The sequence below is a fragment of the Denticeps clupeoides genome, chromosome 3 (genome assembly GCF_900700375.1).
Source record: "Denticeps clupeoides chromosome 3, fDenClu1.1, whole genome shotgun sequence".
Taxonomy (NCBI): Eukaryota; Metazoa; Chordata; class Actinopteri; order Clupeiformes; family Denticipitidae; genus Denticeps; species Denticeps clupeoides.
The window spans coordinates 18,301,278-18,319,630 of record NC_041709.1 but is presented as its reverse complement, the minus strand read 5'-3'; the positions used below and the strand labels follow the sequence as shown (position 1 = coordinate 18,319,630).

The 18,353-nt window shown below is 42.5% G+C and overlaps 2 protein-coding genes across 2 annotated transcripts in view; one reads left to right on the top strand and one right to left on the bottom strand.

The window, feature by feature from the left end:
* strn (striatin, calmodulin binding protein) overlaps nucleotides 1–15,813 on the bottom strand; it is a 33,300-nt gene extending 17,487 nt beyond the window's left edge. Inside the window, exon 1 of the mRNA XM_028971705.1 lies at nucleotides 15,435–15,813. Coding sequence (XP_028827538.1) covers nucleotides 15,435–15,650 — 216 coding nt within the window. The 5' untranslated portion in view covers nucleotides 15,651–15,813. The remainder of the gene's footprint in view (nucleotides 1–15,434) is intronic.
* A 978-nt stretch (nucleotides 15,814–16,791) lies between these two features.
* Nucleotides 16,792–17,823, top strand: map1lc3c (microtubule-associated protein 1 light chain 3 gamma). Its single transcript, XM_028971707.1, has 4 exons — nucleotides 16,792–16,925; nucleotides 17,024–17,079; nucleotides 17,151–17,257; nucleotides 17,455–17,823. Exons 1-4 carry the CDS (start codon nucleotides 16,868–16,870, stop codon nucleotides 17,621–17,623), a joined length of 390 nt encoding a protein of 129 aa, XP_028827540.1. The 5' UTR covers nucleotides 16,792–16,867; the 3' UTR covers nucleotides 17,624–17,823.
* The last annotated feature ends 530 nt before the right edge of the window (nucleotides 17,824–18,353 follow it).

Below are 18,353 nucleotides of genomic sequence, written 5' to 3'. Positions count from 1 at the left end.
TATTTCACAGGAATAAGCAAAGAGGTTCAACAATTTCTGTTTGAGGCCTATGTGTACCTGAAAAAAAAAAACTGCAGGCCATCAAGTAGTGGAGTAGGTGGCCTAGCAGGTAAGGAAGAGTAACCGTAATCAGAAGGTTCATGGATGCCCACTGCCAGGGCTCTAGACTAACTTTTTGACTGGTGCGCCTAGCTTTTTTTCTTAGGTGCACCAATTGTTTTTAACTGTATCCAGTTTAACACGGTTACCTTTCAATTGTACAAGAAAGGTAACTTACTGAAAATGTGTTAGTGCTTAAAGTGCTTAACTGAGCTAAAATTATAACAAGATAAATTAAATAAAAAGAAAATCTAAATTAAAAGTGTTTTAACTTGATTATCATCTCGGACTGATGATTGCGTTGTAAATGTATAAAATGACTCGTAACGCAAACAATGCATGTTGGCACAATCATGTTGCCAACATCCACTGCCACAATAATGTCGGATTCAAGCTTTTATAAAGCCGTACTTGTCAGGCTTGGGTCTAAATTTTAAGGCCCGATTACAGCTGTAACCCGTGGTTCCATCCACTCTGTCTATCTGACGGATCCAGGCTACTCACCTCTCTGTCTGAATGCAGCACGCGCACTTTAAAGGAATATCTGAAGCAGAGGACACATTTTCTTGAGTACTGTTCACTAATGTATTTGGCTCTCGAAGTAACACCACTTTGACCAGTAGAACACAGCAAATGAGGAATAATAACTCCACTGTATTTAGAAACATAGCAGATGTGAATAATAACTTTTAATCACCGGTACCACTATAGGTAACCAGAGTAGCAAATTTGACAACCAAGGAGAAAGATTTAATAACACAGACCCACAAAGAAGGAGAGTGGCTGCCTACATGTTTTAAAATACTAAAATGGGCAGTGGCGGCCTAGCGGTTAAGGAAGCATCCCGTAATCAGAAGGTTGCTGGTTCGAATCCCGATCCGCCGAGGTACTACTGAGCAAAGCACCGTCCCCACACAGTGGTCACCAAGGGTGATAGTTAAAATCAGAGCACACATTTCGTTGTGTCACCGTGTGCTGTGCTGCAGTGTTTCACAATGACAATCACTTCACTTCAATTTTGAAAATTGAAAGGTCAAGGTTATGGAAGGTAGAACCAGCACAAATGAACGAAAAGTCCCAATAATTGAACACATAACATTGAATTTAAGCTGCAAAAACTGTGCAAACATGATTTTGCCAAGTAAAAGTGGTTGAAATGGTTTCCCACACAGATTATTCTGGATGAATGCTGCTTCTTTCATGGCAAATCAGAGCAGTCAACCTAAATTGAGACTACTTTTCATGGTGTGAGTGTGTGTGCACACATGCGTACATATAAATGTATGTCAGAAACACTCAGGGGAGGTACATGTGCTTGACTTTACTGGCATTTATAAACACACACACACACACACACACACACACACACCTGGAATATGTGTGTGAATGTTAGCTTTTTGCAGTTTGTTCACTCAAACACAAACATCACACAAATTTGAGGAGCACTAACTCAAACTGTGTAAATCTCTTATGTGTGTGAAAAGTGGGTGCTGTGTGTGCGTGTGTGTGTGTGTCTGCTAAACTCCTAGCATTCCTGTGGCTTTGCAATGAGAGCTCAACCACCAACCACACAGAAAGACACGCGCGTGCACACACACACAGGAATCCAGTGGCATCCCCACCTGAAGCTGGTTTTTGTGTTAAGCAAAACTCCTCCCAATCCTAACATTACCCAAACACTCACGCAATGTCCGAATCTGAGTGGCGTCAGCGAGCCAAATCCTTCCCAGGGGCTCAATCACTGCTGCAAGGAATATTTCGGTTGAAACGGATCAGGCTCCCGCTGCCAAAAATACCCAAATGCCACCAGGGATTCCTACTGGTGGTGTCCTTCCATCTACTTCATCACAATTTCTCTACAACAAAAAGAAAAAAGGACTGTCCGCCGCTTTACCAAGGGGGGCAGCCCAGGTTTAAGTGGGTGATACGCTCTAAAAATGAGATGCCAGTATCCTCATGACGCAGTACGCAGAGGCTCCTACTGAGCGTGAAATTGTACCTGTGCAGCGTTGTGCTTTTCGAGAGCCCGGTTGCTACACAAAAAGAAAGTCCAATATAAAGGAAATTGAGTTTAGTTGGGGCGTAACAGTGTCTGGCTTTATGAGTCTGTGTGTTTGCTGCTGAAATCAGACAAAGGAGATAATCAGAGCCGTGTGACACAGTTAACAGGTTAAAGAGGCTGCTTTCTCTATGACAGTGTGGGAGAGAGCGAATTCAGACGCACCCAGTCTACAGGAGAATAAAACTGTGAAAGAGAAGACTGAGAAGGTTGCGTGCAAGTGCGAGAGTGTGTGTGTGTGAGTGTGTGTGTGTGTGTGTGTGTGTGTGTGTGGGGGGGGGGGGGGGGGGGGGGTACATCAGTGAGTCATAGCAATCCATGAAACTCCAATGGAAGGGATTAAGTGATTTATAAAAATCCATTTCCCTTGTTGCTCTCCCTTCCTGGTCTCAACACAAGCAGGAACGAAACAATCATCTTCTCAAAAAGACTCACTCTTTATTCATTTTTTTATTTAGTCTTAATTGCTGCAATTCATTTATACATATCAGAGTTTCTGCAGGTTTAAGGAAGTAAAAATATTTGGCTTTTTAAAGGCTACTTTCATCAAATTGAAGCCTCTTCAACCCGTCGTCAACTACATTTCCCAAAGGGCCAGCGTTTTTCCTCAGGAGACCAGATGCTCCACTAAAATACAGTATTAATTGTATTTTATCTTAAGTAAAATTTCCCTTCCAAATTTTGCTTATTTTTTACTCATATTATCTGTGGTGCAGCAATCCATTAGGGGATGACAGCAATATATTCGCATTCATATTTCAGGGCTGCAGGATTTGAGGGAAAAAATATCTATATTGCAATTACTGAGATCAATATACAGGGAGTGCAGAATTATTAGGCAAATGAGTATTTTGTCCACATCATCCTCTTCATGCATGTTGTCTTACTCCAAGCTGTATAGGCTCGAAAGCCTACTACCAATTAAGCATATTAGGTGATGTGCATCTCTGTAATGAGAAGGGGTGTGGTCTAATGACATCAACACCCTATATCAGGTGTGCATAATTATTAGGCAACTTCCTTTCCTTTGGCAAAATGGGTCAAAAGAAGGACTTGACAGGCTCAGAAAAATCAAAAATAGTGAGATATCTTGCAGAGGGATGCAGCACTCTTAAAATTGCAAAGCTTCTGAAGCGTGATCATCAAACAATCAAGCGTTTCATTCAAAATAGTCAACAGGGTCGCAAGAAGCGTGTGGAAAAACCAAGGTGCAAAATAACTGCCCATGAACTGAGAAATGCCAAGCGTGCAGCTGCCAAGATGCCACTTGCCACCAGTTTGGCCATATTTCAGAGCTGCAACATCACTGGAGTGCCCAAAGGCACAAGGTGTGCAATACTCAGAGACATGGCCAAGGTAAGAAAGGCTGAAAGACGACCACCACTGAACAAGACACACAAGCTGAAACGTCAAGACTGGGCCAAGAAATATCTCAAGACTGATTTTTCTAAGGTTTTATGGACTGATGAAATGAGAGTGAGTCTTGATGGGCCCGTGGCTGGATTGGTAAAGGGCAGAGAGCTCCAGTCCAACTCAGACGCCAGCAAGGTGGAGTACTGGTTTGGGCTGATATCATCAAAGATGAGCTTGTAGGGCCTTTTCGGGTTGAGGATGGAGTCAAGCTCAACTCCCATCCTACTGCCAGTTTCTGGAAGACACCTTCTTCAAGCAGTGGTCTGCATCCTTCAAGAAAAACATGATTTTCGTGTAGGACAATGCTCCATCACACGCGTCCAAGTACTCCACAGCGTGGCTGGTGAGAAAGGGTATAAAAGAAGAAAAACTAATGACATGGCCTCCTTGTTCACCTGATCTGAACCCCATTGAGAACCTGTGGTCCATCATCAAATGTGAGATTTACAAGGAGGGAAAACAGTACACCTCTCTGAACGGTGTCTGGGAGGCTGTGGTTGCTGCTGCACGTAATGTTGATGGTGAACAGATCAAAACACTGACAGAATCCATGGATGGCAGGCTTTTGAGTGTCCTTGCAAAGAAAGGTGGCTATATTGGTCGCTGATTTGTTGTTGTTTTGTTTTTGAATGTCAGAAATGTATATTTGTGAATGTGGAGATGTTATATTGGTTTCACTGGTAAAAATAAATAATTGAAATGGGTATATATTTGTTTTTTGTTAAGTTGCCTAATAATTATGCACAGTAATAGTCACCTGCACACACAGATATCCCCCTAAAATAGCTAAAAATAAAAACAAACTAAAAACTACTTCCAAAAACATTCAGCTTTGATATTAATGAGTTTTTTTGGGTTCATTGAGAACATGGTTGTTGTTCAATAATAAAATTATTCCTCAAAAATACAACTTGCCTAATAATTATGCACTCCTTGTAGTGATATGATAAACAGCACTTGCTTTCCGATCAATAAAAAACAAATAAAATTTACAATTACTAAACCTTTTAATCACTGCAAATGTCATGTCATGGCTGCCTACTAAGGGTGATGGTTAAATAAAGAGGACACATTTCGTTGTGTCACTGTGTGCTGTGCTGTGTATCACTTCACTTTCACTTTTTACTTAAATTAATACTGTATTTTAGAGGAGCATCTGGTCTTTTAGGCACTGATACAAATTCGTATTTGTTGTTGCATTTCTACCTACTAGTTCACCGTTGTCTAACACAATATCCATTTTCACTTGGGCTGCTGTTGTAACATCACACATACGCCTTGTAAAAGGCGCGGGGTGCTTTAAAGGAGCTGTTTTACGAGGTTGTTGTGGCTTTGAATTGGGAATGAAAACGTAATATGAACTGTGGTGGGGCATTACGATAAAACCCTGTGAAAAGTAATAAACCCCCTGCAATAATAAATACTCTGTTTTTATTTGGCTCACAACCTGCCACGGAAGAACAGGAATTACATATGCTGAGTTTATATATGCGGTATATGTGGTCACCTTCACCTGACGGTGGTGGCCAATATTTGCCAATCAAATGAACATTTCAAAAAATGTTTTTACATATTTAACATGCAAAAAACTTTAATCCATCGGCACAACAAATGTACAAATTTAGACTGTACTGATCATTTACCACGCAAGCTCACCTGAATAAAATGATATAAATTGATTGCCAGCTCTACCCTGCGTTCCCGACTCCAGTCCGAAACACAGTAGGAACAGTTCACAGGGTGAAGTGAGACTGAACAGCCGGTCTCAGTTTAGTCAGTTGGTAAACTACGAGAGAACGACATAATATATTGTTGCTTCAGTCCAAGTACACATAATATAAATCATTTTGCGTTCATAGAAATAGCACAATAAGACATTGCGCAGAGACCAGTGGATTACTGACAGATAGAAGGCTGACATATTTTGAATAGCCTGGCTTTCAATTAAGTAAACGTGAACTGCATTTGAGAATTCTGAAAATTCATCTAATCAGACATGAGGCCTAAATGTCCCCAAATATTGACCAGAAACTGGTATGTCCATTTATTATCAGTGAACTAGATTACAGTAGTGCAGTAGAAGCACAGGTTTGATCTAAAATAAAAAAGACAGAGCATGTAATCCGTGTGTTGGCTAAATTTCACTGGCTACCTGTTGCTTTCTAGAATGGATTTTCAGGTTCCTCTTTCAGTTTCCTAGAACAAACGGCACAGGACCAATCAACTCACAGTTTAGTGTTACAGCATCAATTAAAAAAAAAAAAAAAAAAAAAAAAAAACTCTACCTCCTACACACACACACACACACACACACACACACACACACACACACACACACACACACACACACACACACACACACACACACACACACACACACACACACCTCGGTGTAGGGTGTAGATTGCCCACCTCCCACTGTCCTTACATCAGCAGCCAATACGCTCTGACTGGCCTCTCACAGCACCCGCACTTTGCCCACCTATTCTTAGTGTCTATAAGCTTCAGTGTGTGGGAGGGCGCCTGTATTTTCAAAACTCTGAAGTTGACAATCAAAATGTGAAATGTAAAGTGCTTGAAATGCTGTCTAAATAAATAAAAAAAAACATGCAGGAAAAGAAACGAAACACAGCCCAACCCTCCTACTCTTAGCATATTTTGTATTCAGACAAAACGGAAACAGAAGCCCCGTCCTTCAACCAATAGCCCAAACGTCACTACTCCCAACTTCACATGAGCGCAGACATGCCATAACCCTCGGCTCACCAGCTCATCTTATATATGCATGTTGCTGTGGAAACAGTCACCGTGTCTCCATGGAGGTGGAATCTCGTTGACAGGGAAGCCAAAGCTGCAGGTGGCAGTGATAAGAGCGCCTTCCTCAGCCCCGGGGCCGACGTGCCTGTTACGAACTCGCACTCATTCACACCCCGCTGTGCCACGACCTCTGACGTGTGCCGTGGCAAGCGATCGTAACAACTGTTCTTAACACTCATTATTTTAGGGTTGTAATGTGTAGGCCATGTTATTAACAGTATGGTTTGATCTGTTTAACGTGTCTGATGGGCCACTATATACAAGCTTAGGGACTATGATGAGATGCTTGATTAACCTTCTTCAGTACAGCTACTATAGCCTGAATTTGGACAAATCATATTTTGGTTAGGGCATTTGGTGTCTAGTTTAGTGTGTCAACTCATGGCAGAACAGAGTGTAAAACCTGATGTTTCAAGTGTCACATGATAGTGAGAAACCTCTTAAAGAAGGCAGTTTGGCCTACATGTAGTGGAATCTGGGTAACCCATTTGTTCCCGTGGCTCTCCAGGCTGTGTGTGACAAGTGTGTATAGGGGACCTTTTTTTATTTTGGAGATGAATTTGGTTTAAACGCTTCTCAAGATTAAAATTGCTCAAAGCCTAGCTTGGCTACGGTTATATACGTTGATTATATAACCATTGTTTTGGATATCTAGAATGTCAAAAAACATTCAGAAATATTCAGTAGTGAGGTAGAAAGAAGATAACCAACATATGAAAATGCAGCAACAAACAGGGCAGGGCAACAGGGGCAGTGGTGGCCTAGCGGTTAAGGTTAAGGAAGCAGCCCCGTAAACAGAAGGTTGTCGGTTCGAATCCGGATCCGCCAAGGTGCCACTGAGGTGTTACTGAGCAAAGCACCGTCCCCACACACTGCTCCCCAGGCACCTGTCATGGCTGCCCACTGCTCACCAAGGGTGATGGTTAAATGCAGAGGACACATTTCACTGTGTGCACCGAGTGCTGTGCTGCTTTGTATTACAAGTGACCAGTAGCTCACCCACACTGGGTCTGGTAAACACAGGGTCCAGGAAACCAATTCCATACAATTAAACACGCCAATCCAAAAGCAGAAACGTATGGGAAATGTTGCCTTACAATAACACACCAAAACAGGAGCGAGGGGCAGAGGGAGTGAGGTGTCTCCTCATAATAAAACTCCCAAACGGAGGGATGTGTGCACACACACACCAAAAAATAAGCCTGCAACGACAAAAACATACTTCTGAAATTCTGTTTATTATTTGCCAATCTTCCATTTTCTGGCAAACACATATGCATATCACCTTGAGACACGTTTTCTATAAACCGTAACCCCTGTGATGTGTATAGCATCTTTTAGATACACAGCCCTATCGTCCATTAGAATGGTTGAATTAAAGCGCTTAGTTATGTGCTAGCGGTCTGGAAAATTCGGTGCTTTACAGATTGTGTGTTTCAAAAAGTGCTTTATGATAAAATTATATAAAAATTGTCTTTCCTCTTCAGTAACACACGCAAATTTTTTTATGATCATGTCACTTAACCATTGGCAATAATTACATGAATGTTACATGAAGTTATTAGCCTACACATTTTGGAGATATTTCTAAAAGCAGAAAAATAAAAAATAAAATACTTCAGGGGTCATCTGAAAACAACCATCAATATTTAATTGACACCTTGCAGATGTCTGAGCAATTACTGGACGCAGTCAAGCCAGAAAAGCCTCTTCAGATGATTCCGTGAGTGACAGTGAAAGTAAGCGAGAAGAGACAGAAGGTCATGACCTTTCCGCCTTGAGAAAGTCATTCAGCTGTGATTTCTAGCATTGGCCTGCGAATCGCCTTTGGTCTAAAGAAAGCAGACCTCTTGTCTTTCCAGTCCAGCAGAGAAGTAGGAAGCTCGGTGGAAAGTGGCGCGGATGTAATGTAGAAGGAAGACACCAGGAGGAATGTGGGAGTTGGCTGGCTCAGAGTTACAGAGGCGTAAGGTGCTCGAGATTACCGACGCAGACATTTCTCCAATAAGTGCTGGTCAGTTACAGATAAGGCTGTTGCTCTTTCCATAGAATATAGAAACGGACATTTGCGAGTGCATGGCCATTATAACTAGCAAACATTCTCAGAACAGCCCCACCAATAAGACAGGTGCAGGGTTCCCTTCCTTCAGCACAGTCCAGAACAACTTGGAGAGATGGCATAACCATTCCTCTGTCCCCGATGGAATAATCCAGGGAGGACTCTTTACCAGTTATGTTTCTGACATACATTAACTTCCAGAAGCAGAAGCTGGAGATTTAAAGTCTTCGGAGAGACCTTATTTTGCAGCTGGTAAAAGGCTTTTTGAGCATGTATATACACTTGATTGTGTAATAAGAGTTTATTATAACTATCGGGTAGTTGTAAACTGGTTACATCGGACATATCCCACAAGTAAGGGAAGGCTGTGAACTTAACACTCATTTTGAACCCTGACTGTAGTCAAGTTAACAAAAAGTTTGTTTGCCGTCTGTGTCGTCTGGGGAGCTGCAATAAAGGAAGTCCAAGTTTATTTGCATTATTTGCAGCATTATTGTAATATTATTATAGTTTAGTGAACACGTTTTGATTGCATTTGTGATCAATAGTTAATTACAGGACATACTATATTTTACACGGACACTGATGGTTTTTTGTCCCCCCACCACCAGTACTGAGCAGAATGTAAAGAATCCTGCTGGAGGTTCTGCTATGGAGGGAGCAAAGAATTCCTCCAAATCCTAGTCTAAGAAAGCAAGCAATGGCCTTCCAAGAGGGGCCTGTTCTAGAAAAGCTGTACTTGAACTTGTGATCCCAATGCTACATCACTGCCGACTGCTTAACCTCGTGCCGGACTTGCAACCGTACAGATTTCACAGGATAGCTCAGAGAAAACAATACCCTTGTCTTTTCCGGACAATATGTGGCAAAATGCACATTGATAGAGTCTAAAGACCAGTTTTATTAATTAGCCAAATTAATTAGCTAAACAGAAAGCTTAGGGAAACACAGAAATGCAAAAGAAGTGCAAAAGGTATTATATTACATAAAATCTTCCGTTTTCTAGTCACAATAAATCTGTAAATAAAGTACAACAGAAACACCAGCTTTTCAGATGCATGGGGATGTCACAAAATTTCACTTCAATATGAAATTTTAATATGAGACATCAAGTTTGCGATGTGCACTAATGGGGCCTTGAACAAGTTAAATAGAAGAGGAGGAGGAGAAAGGATCTAGTGTCCACCGTTGCCAGATATTGCAGTTTGTGTTTTTATCATGTTGGGAATTACTGCTTGTCGAGAATAATAACTGAGGAACCCAAATTTCGTGTGAGCATATAAATACTTTTGACACTGTTTATTATTATTTATTAATTTATTATGGGCCCAAAAAATCTGGTGTATTTTTATGCAGTTTTAACAATAGCGGTTATAATTTGTCCAGAATGAGGTAGCATCTTGACTGAGAGCTGTCAATCATCGTTATTTTATATCGTTATATAACTAGCAAGCAGTTCTTTGTTTTTACTTATTCATGTATGTAAATACCATACTCATAGTCCCTTACCCAGTAACAGCCAGAAGAAGATGAAACCAAGAGAGACCTCAGAAAAACATAGGTAACCATATCAGAGGCTCTTCAGCAGTTCATGAAATTACAAAAACTACAAAAATTCTGTATAAATGGAGAATCACAGATACATGACTATGTGTATGTCATATGATGACCTAAAAACAAAGAAATCAGCAAAACAATAAAAGCCAATGAAGTACATGAAATGGCGTCAGTACTAGCACAGCGCCGCATCCCTGAGGCACAGTGTAGGCCACAGCCTAAAGCAACCATCACCATCCAGTCATCCCTGCTTTCGCTTTCTGCCAGAGGAGACATGCAACTGACTAAGAGACACATCTGGAGGACATGCATAAGCCTCAGTGACTGCATTTAACAGTGTGTAATCATGTGTCTTATTTAATATCACACGCCCACATGAGCATTAAAACCCGCACCGAATTCAAAAGAGGAGGGGGGGGCGGATGGCGAGAGAAAAAGCTCAGGGTGTATTTTAACTATATTACTGAAGTCACGGTGGGAGGGATTTCCATATGTAGACACAAGGGGCATCGTTCAAATACAGCCGCGCAAACTGCTTGCGGGCAGCTCCTGCAGAAGCAGCTGAACGGGGCCCATAAAATATTCAGGAGGCGTAAGAGGCGCGATGCACAGAATGTTCCCACACGTGCAAACTCGTATCAGCCCGTGAACACAGCGGTGTCACCATTTTGTTGGTAACATCCATCTCTCGAGGACCTTCTCAATTTTGGGTAGCTAAGGTTGTTTAAACCACACAACAACTACAACAATCAAGAGTTCAACTCCATTTACTCTGAATTACATCAAGCCATCTAACATCAGTAATACATTGTAATGCTTAGACTGTATGGCTAAGTGACACTGGGGCTGTGTGATATGGCATAAAATTCATATTGCGATAAAAATTCAACCATAGCCTGGTGACTGTATATTTTGCAGTATATCATTTGATAGGTAAATTTAAATGTAAATGTTTTTGAAAGAGTAACATGTGGAGTTATGTACTTAACAAAAAGGGGAGATCTGGCCTCCACAGTCACCGGACCTGAACCCAATCCAGATGGTTTGGGGTGAGCTGGACCGCAGAGGGAAGGCAAAGGGGCCAACAAGAGCTAAACACCTCTGGGAACTCCTTCAAGACTGTTGGAAAACCATTTCAGGTGACGACCAGTAATCAGAGCAAAGGGCGGCTATTTTGAAGAAACTAGAATATAAAACATGTTTTCTGTTATTTCACCTTTTTTTGTTAAGTACATAACTCCACATGTGTTCATTCATAGTTTTGATGCCTTCAGTGAGAATCTACCAATGGTCATGAAAATAAAGAAAACACATTGAATGAGAAGGTGTGTCCAAACTTTTGGCCTGTACTGTATAACATAACCGTATACCAGATAAAACAATATCTCTGCAATTCTACTGAAACTGGACTTTCTGTCACACCCATAAGGCCAGAGAAATACCAGGTAGTTGTAGGATGCGAGTGATTATATACAAGTTTAGTATTTTCTGTATTTAGCTGTAGAAGTTTACATTCAAAATAGTCAGAAAATACTATGCTTGTTCATATTTTATGATGCTCATCTATTGATTTGTAAAACCATAATAACTTTTATGCACAGGGCACCAAACAGGCTAGGTGCCAGGTGAAATGACCAATGCCCCTGGTCATTTCCATATGCACTGTCAGTACCCAACCGCAGGCGTGGTTCGGATTGGGCACGGAAACGTGCCCCGCACTTTGGAAACCCGGAAGTTCGCAGCGTGCAGTGACCGGCGGATCACTGACAGATTGTCTTATTTTATATGTTAAGTTTGCAGTATTATTAAGACATTTACACTCTAGATTTAAGGATAACTATTCGACTCGAATTAAGTACTCTCTCACCCAGAAAAGTGAAAGGTTTGAGAAACCATGCGTGTTCATCTTTTTCTACTCCTGTCTAGCAACCCTGCATATTTGGGTCATATTTGGGGATTTACTCACTGTGTTTACTAGGTAGCAAACATACATGGAATCCTATGACAAAGAGTGGAACTTATGAGGTGCTGTGAGCTTCGAGAAAAGAAGCCGGTGCACATGCCATTCCGTACAGACATTTACAGACACACTCACCTCAGGGCTGGGAGAGGTTTTTTGGACCTGGGTGTATGTGGGTAAGTACACAGGCATAATTCATAAGTAAAATAGCAAACAGTTCTTGAATTGCACAACACAGGGGTGGCTTCACGGAAGAACAGTAAACTGCAGCAAGATTTTTTTGATCCACAAGAAATTCACTTTTTTTTTTTTTTCCCCGGACAACATTCTCGCAGATTTTCTTTCACAAAAAAAAGCTATGTAACAATGTGAATCAGAAAGTGTGGGAACCTCGGGAACTAAGGAGAGATTAAAAAGTGGAAACACTTGTTCTTCGACACTCATCATTACATCTTGTTTTCCCAGGGTCACACCTTCAGGAGTAGAGACTAATGAAATGCGCCCCGACAACAAACACACCCTGCAAGTGGAGCCATAAAAGACAAATACTGTTCACAAATACCTGGGTTAACCGAACACGATGTTTAGGTAAGACCTAGGCCTGCTTTCTCAAACCGTTTATCTCCACAGCAGAGACTCTGGCTCACAGTAAAAAGGTGTAAATCATGTAACAGCGCTCATGTGGGTGACTCACAATCCATGATTTGAATCCCAATTTTGTCACTTCTTGTGGCTAATTACAACCAAACTCTACCACAAACACTGCTACACTTCCAGGTCAAGCCGGGGTCAACTGCAGCCAAAACATTGGTGTTTGGTCATGAAATTCTCATGCTCCTGGGAAACCCGTATCAAGCGCAGGAGGGGTCATGGTTAAAAATAAAGTCTATATAGTTTGTAATTGTAGCACACATACAAACACACACACAATAAACCAATGTCACTGATGCATTAAAATTTTACAAAAATTAAATAGAGGCCTATTATGTGGAGGCAAAGTGATACTTCCTGAATACCAATAACTTCAAAAGTTATATACCTGGTATGTGATCACAATAAAGAAAAATCACTTTGTAGATGCAGCAATTAATCAGCTAATTTAGTGATTATGTTAATCACACACACACACACAAATAATATTTTAAAATATTATATAATAATAAACCAGTCTTTCTTTTCTGAGAAACTCTTTCCGTCCTTGGCAGCTTTTCAGAAGAGCAGCGACCCGTAACGTCACCTGCAGAAAAGCACGAGCTGGATGTGAACATTTTTTTTTCCTACAGAATGATCAACAGAATATTTACTAGACGCCGTTCTGCTGTGGGCAAAAAATCTCAAGTGTGTGCGGAATTTTCACTCCCCCTGTCTACGTAATACTACTGTACATGTACGTAATACTACTGTACTTTATTTAGACAAAACTAACTGTTGATTTGTGGGTGTGGCACACCTTCTACTTATTTCTGAAATGTGAGTGTGTGAGTGGGAGTACATCTAAGACCTGGCAACAGATATTTGAAGATCCAGCAGGCTACATGCCTCATTACTCAGAGCTGCTCACGGCTCAACAATAAAGGTTGATCTTGTTTAATCATGCTCACCTCACACAAGCAAAAAAAATTAAATTATTAAGTACATGGATGGTATGTTCTAAATGTCATCATGAATGGCATCTTTCATTTCATTAAACTGCGCACTGGCATGGCTTACAAAGCATCTCCAATTCAACCTTTAGTGCAAAAGCTTAACAGATTCCAAAAACCCTGGAGATGAATCGTCCGGCTCTCCTGCATCCTCGCGTCACTGGCCTACTGACTGCGAGGTACCCGGACCACGGCATCCACCACAGCACTGGGTGTTCTCCAGAGAGAGGAGCGTGAGAGGGAGCGGAATGAGTCATTCCTGGCCTCGTTCAGAAAAGCGGGATTCGGGAGAACCTCCTCGCGCTGCTTTCCTGGATTCGCCCGAAACTCTCTGCATCATTACGCGATAATGAGATCACGTCTTGTAAATAGGCATGGGTATCCTCCCAAATGTCCCAGTGACAGCCGTCAAGCGGATTATAATGTTAATGTTACAAACAATAGTGCGGCTCAACATGCAAAAAGTGTTTCGTGTGAAAAAGACTACTCCCCAGTGACACTGTGCAGCATGGACATGTACCTCCTAACTTGATCCAGTAGGTCCAGACCTATAGAGTGACATTAGAGTGTTAAATAGCTGCTTTGTCACATTCCTGTCATACTATCGGGGGGGGGGGGGGAGGCCTGGAATGCACATGCAGCAAACACTGATAAATAGAGGCTGGGGTTCACACACTCCGCACGCGAAGCGGTCCTTTTGTCTCCACAACGCAAAATGTGTCGCCCTCTCCCGATGGCATTTTGTCGCCTGATGACGAGTTATTTCTACCCTATTAAACACCCACAGCACTGAGTGAGGGAGAGAGAGATGGAGAGCGGTTCTTCCCCTCTGTGTTTCTCTCTCTCTCTCGTACTCGCATTGCTCCTTATCCATCGAAAACCATCACAAACAAGCAAATGAGCGGCCGCTGCTTTTGATCTCAGCTGCTTCAAAGAGAACGATGCACCAATGCCAAATAGGCGTCCCGGCCATTGATTCCCAATTCCTAATGAGACGCTGCCCTTTAAGCGTACCGTCCCAGGCTATTTTCATTGGCGGATGATGAGTCACGCGGGCATAGGTGGGCAATAAATTTCAATATGCACCAGTGTGACAGCGCTCTGGGCCTGTCAAAACTAATTTAAGGCCCTGGCCCCGAGGCTCCTATTGGCTATTCCATTATTCCCAAGCCCAGAATGTAATGACAGCTTTCAGGGGCACTTGAAAACTTAACAAGCCCTCTTTGTCGTCGTCCCCACCCCCCAAAAAAATGTACAGATGTACTTATTTATAGTTGTGCATGAACCAAGAAGTACTGTTTAACTCTGTGTGGAAATATTCAGGCCAGAAATAACCGAAGCCCTACATTTTATTCATTTACTGTGGTTTCCAGCGACGGGATTTGCTGGGGGCAACATGGTTAGTGTGACCTCGATTATAACCACATCGCTGTCGTTGTTTAATATGTGGCCAAGTCCAGGCCAGGTCGACATGGGCCTTTACCTACAGAACGAGACCTCCACCAAACGGTAGGATCTCATCTGAAGCGAGTGGAACCAAACTCGCCTTAACTTTTTTTTTTTCCTACTCTAGGATGCCAAACGCTTTCTTGAAAAGTAAATGGCAGAAATGAAACGCAGAAAGCGTGATTCGGAGAGGTGGACATTTTTCGGATTCCTTGACAGAACGCTGGCCTTCGTCATAAGCACGAAGCATTAAACGCTTAACGAGACGAACGGCGTGTTCGTAAATGTGTTTTTTTTTTTTTAAAGTTAATTCTACCGCGTCACCCGTTATTTACTGTACCGAGGCCAACCGAACCGAACCGACTCCGCCGGACTGGTCACCTGCAGCTCGGCCCGCTCCACGTCCCAATGCGCCCGTTCGACCTCGAACCGGGCCCATTCGTGCTGCAGAAAGTGCAGGATCCCCGGGATGCTGTACTGCGCTCTGGCCGCCTCTCCGCCCCCGACCTCCCCGGGCGGCGCTCCTCTCCCGCCGCCCGGCAGCACCGAGTTGTTGTTATTGCTGAAGAAGACGCCGGGGCCCGCCTGCTCGTCCATGGCCAGGCCGGGGATGGGGATGGGGACGGGGCGACGGGGCTGTGGTCTGCGTCTCCTCGCCGCCTTGGTATATCCGCTTCTGCGCACGTAATGGCAAAAAGCACGCCAGTCTCCTCCTTCTCCAGCTCTCTCTACTGGCCATGCACAACCCACGTCTGCCTGTATTGTCATTCGGTGACGTAGGCTACAAATACACGCCCCTTTCCTCGTCATGGGACCAGAATCCTAAATTCTGATTGGACAGAACCATCCATTCACACAAAAAAGGCCAATCAGCGGTGAATGCGCAAAAGCGAGCAAACGCTGAGCATCACTGTATATGTGGTCTAAATACTGGACAACTTTTAAATGCTTTTTTGTGTCTAACATTTGGTCATAATTTAAGTAACTTCACCATACATACTCTAAATTTAAAAAACCAAAACAGCTAGAGTATTAAAGTAATAAATGACGCTTTATATAGGAAATTGAGAAATGAATTTTTCTAGAAAACAATTTAATTAAAAATTAGTTTACATACTGTATAGGTATATACATGTGTGTGTAATTTATAAAATGTAGGCTAAAAAGGATTAACCTGAACATTTAGGCTCCATAAAAATGTGAAGCACTTTAAACAAACAAACAAACAAAACAAAACAAAAAAGCTCAGGACTGCATTCCTTACCGTCTATGCACACACCCCATGATGAAGGGATGTGCATATTATCTCTATTCTGCGTATGACATTTAACGCCTCAAGAGAACTGCCCCAGAGCCTATGACCCTTCTGTTATATTTCATTAGGATTTGTAATTTTTACTAATTTTAACATGCGCCTAATATAGATAGATAGTGAAAGGAAGTGATTGTCATTGTGATGCGTCCTCTGCTTTGCTCAGTGGCACCTTGGCGGATTGGAATTCGAACCGGCCACCTTCTGATTACGGGGCCGCTTCCTTGACTGCTGACCACTGCTGCCCCCAAAGGTGGTAGCTAATTTAATCCAGGATAGAATGCCCCCTTTATTATCTTGTCCAGTGTGTTTCATAACGCCCAGGTGCACTATAGTGCTCACGTGACGAGACCCAAGGCAATCATCGCGATACTTGTACGTCATCGCCGCCGCACTATTTAATTTCAGTGTGGGAAGCACCGCCACGCTTAAAGCGCAGATTTGGCTCAGAAACCCTGGCGAGGGGCGTAAAAGGGAAAGAAAGTGTCCAAGAACGCGCAGCATGCCTCCTTTCGAGAGAACCCAGCACCCAAAGCCGTTCAAACAGAGGAAAAGCTTCGGTGGGATTCGTGTCCCCTTGAAAATGGTTCGGTGTAAAAAAAAAAAAAAAGGTTCGTAGACGTTTTGTGACTTCAACCTTTTTCCCCCTCACTCGCAGCAACGAGACAACAGGAGGTGGCTGGGATCCGCATGAAGTTTCCCACTAAGATCCCTGTAAGTTTTTATTCTTATTATTCCTTTCTCCTTCGTGCCCTGTCCTGACTTTGGTTCGGTTTTATTCCCAGGTTATAATCGAGAGGTACCAGCGTGAGAAGTACCTACCGCTCCTGGATAAAACTAAGTTTCTGGTTCCTCAGGAGCTCACAATGACCCAATTCGTCACCATCATAAGGCGAGTTCGGCTTTCTCTTTGTTTTGCAGTGTTAAACCTTAAAGTAGGTTAAATGCCGCAACTGGCCCTAATTCGCATCACCTGACTTCTTTTTTTTTTTTTTTTTTTTTTGTCCATGCCAAATGCCGTTTTCACCAGTGGTTCAAGTTTTTATTTTATCTGTTCATTCGTTTTTTTTCCTTTTTCCTTTATTGCAGAAACCGCATGACCCTGATGCCCAGCCAGGCGTTTTACCTGCTGCTCAACAACAGCGGCATCGCCAGCATGTCCCTGACCATGGCGCAGGTCTACAAGGAGCACAAAGACGACGACGGCTTCCTCTACATGACCTACGCCTCCCAGGAGATGTTCGGACAGTCGGACTGACCCCCGCTTTTACCGCCGCGACCAAATGATGCCCTTTACTTGGCGGGTCCAACTGGAGATGCCTCATTTAAGGAACCTATTAATGTACACGTGTGTGTGTCTTCAATTGTAATTAGCTAAAAATATTTTAACTTTTTGTATAGTTCTAATGGATATTGTTTTATTGATCAAAAATAAATTAACTGTTTGAATCTGTAATACTTCAGAGACCGTTTTCTATGGCTCTTTAACCTCGGTCTGCGCTATTTTATACAAGTATAATCATAAAGATTATACGGGAAGCCTGGACTGCTTGTGCCAGAAGACGAATCGCCAAAGAATAGCAGCTGTGTTTCCCTCATGTACCCTTTGGTACTTATTACTTTGTAGAATTATCGTGTTTTTTTTTTTTTTTTTTTTTTTTTTTAAACGTTTTGCCCAGTAGGAGGCGATGTGACTCTGCCTGATCAGGATTGCTGGGCGTAATAGGACTAGTTCAGCTGTTATTTTAGGCCTAGTGGGTAACACGCTCGCCTATGAACCAGAAGACCCGGGTTCGAATCCCACTTACTACCATGGTGTCTCTGAGCAAGACACTTAACCCTAAGATGCTCCAGGGAGACTGTCCCTGTAACTACTGATTGTAAGTCGCTCTGGATAAGGGCGTCTGATTAAATGCTGTAAATGTAACTGTAAAATGGGTAGCAGCCTAGTGGGCAACACTGGTTTAAACCAAACTTTCTGCCAAGGG

What these genes read in the sequence shown, in the direction of transcription:
- map1lc3c (XM_028971707.1), top strand. Translation starts at nt 16,868, where the DNA reads ATGCCTCCTTTCGAGAGAACCCAGCACCCAAAGCCGTTCAAACAGAGG. An exon ending in CAAACAGAGGAAAAGCTTCG is followed by an intron (nt 16,926 to 17,023) that starts GTGGGATTCGTG and finishes CCTCACTCGCAG; the next exon opens with CAACGAGACAACAGGAGGTG. An exon ending in AGTTTCCCACTAAGATCCCT is followed by an intron (nt 17,080 to 17,150) that starts GTAAGTTTTTAT and finishes TTTTATTCCCAG; the next exon opens with GTTATAATCGAGAGGTACCA.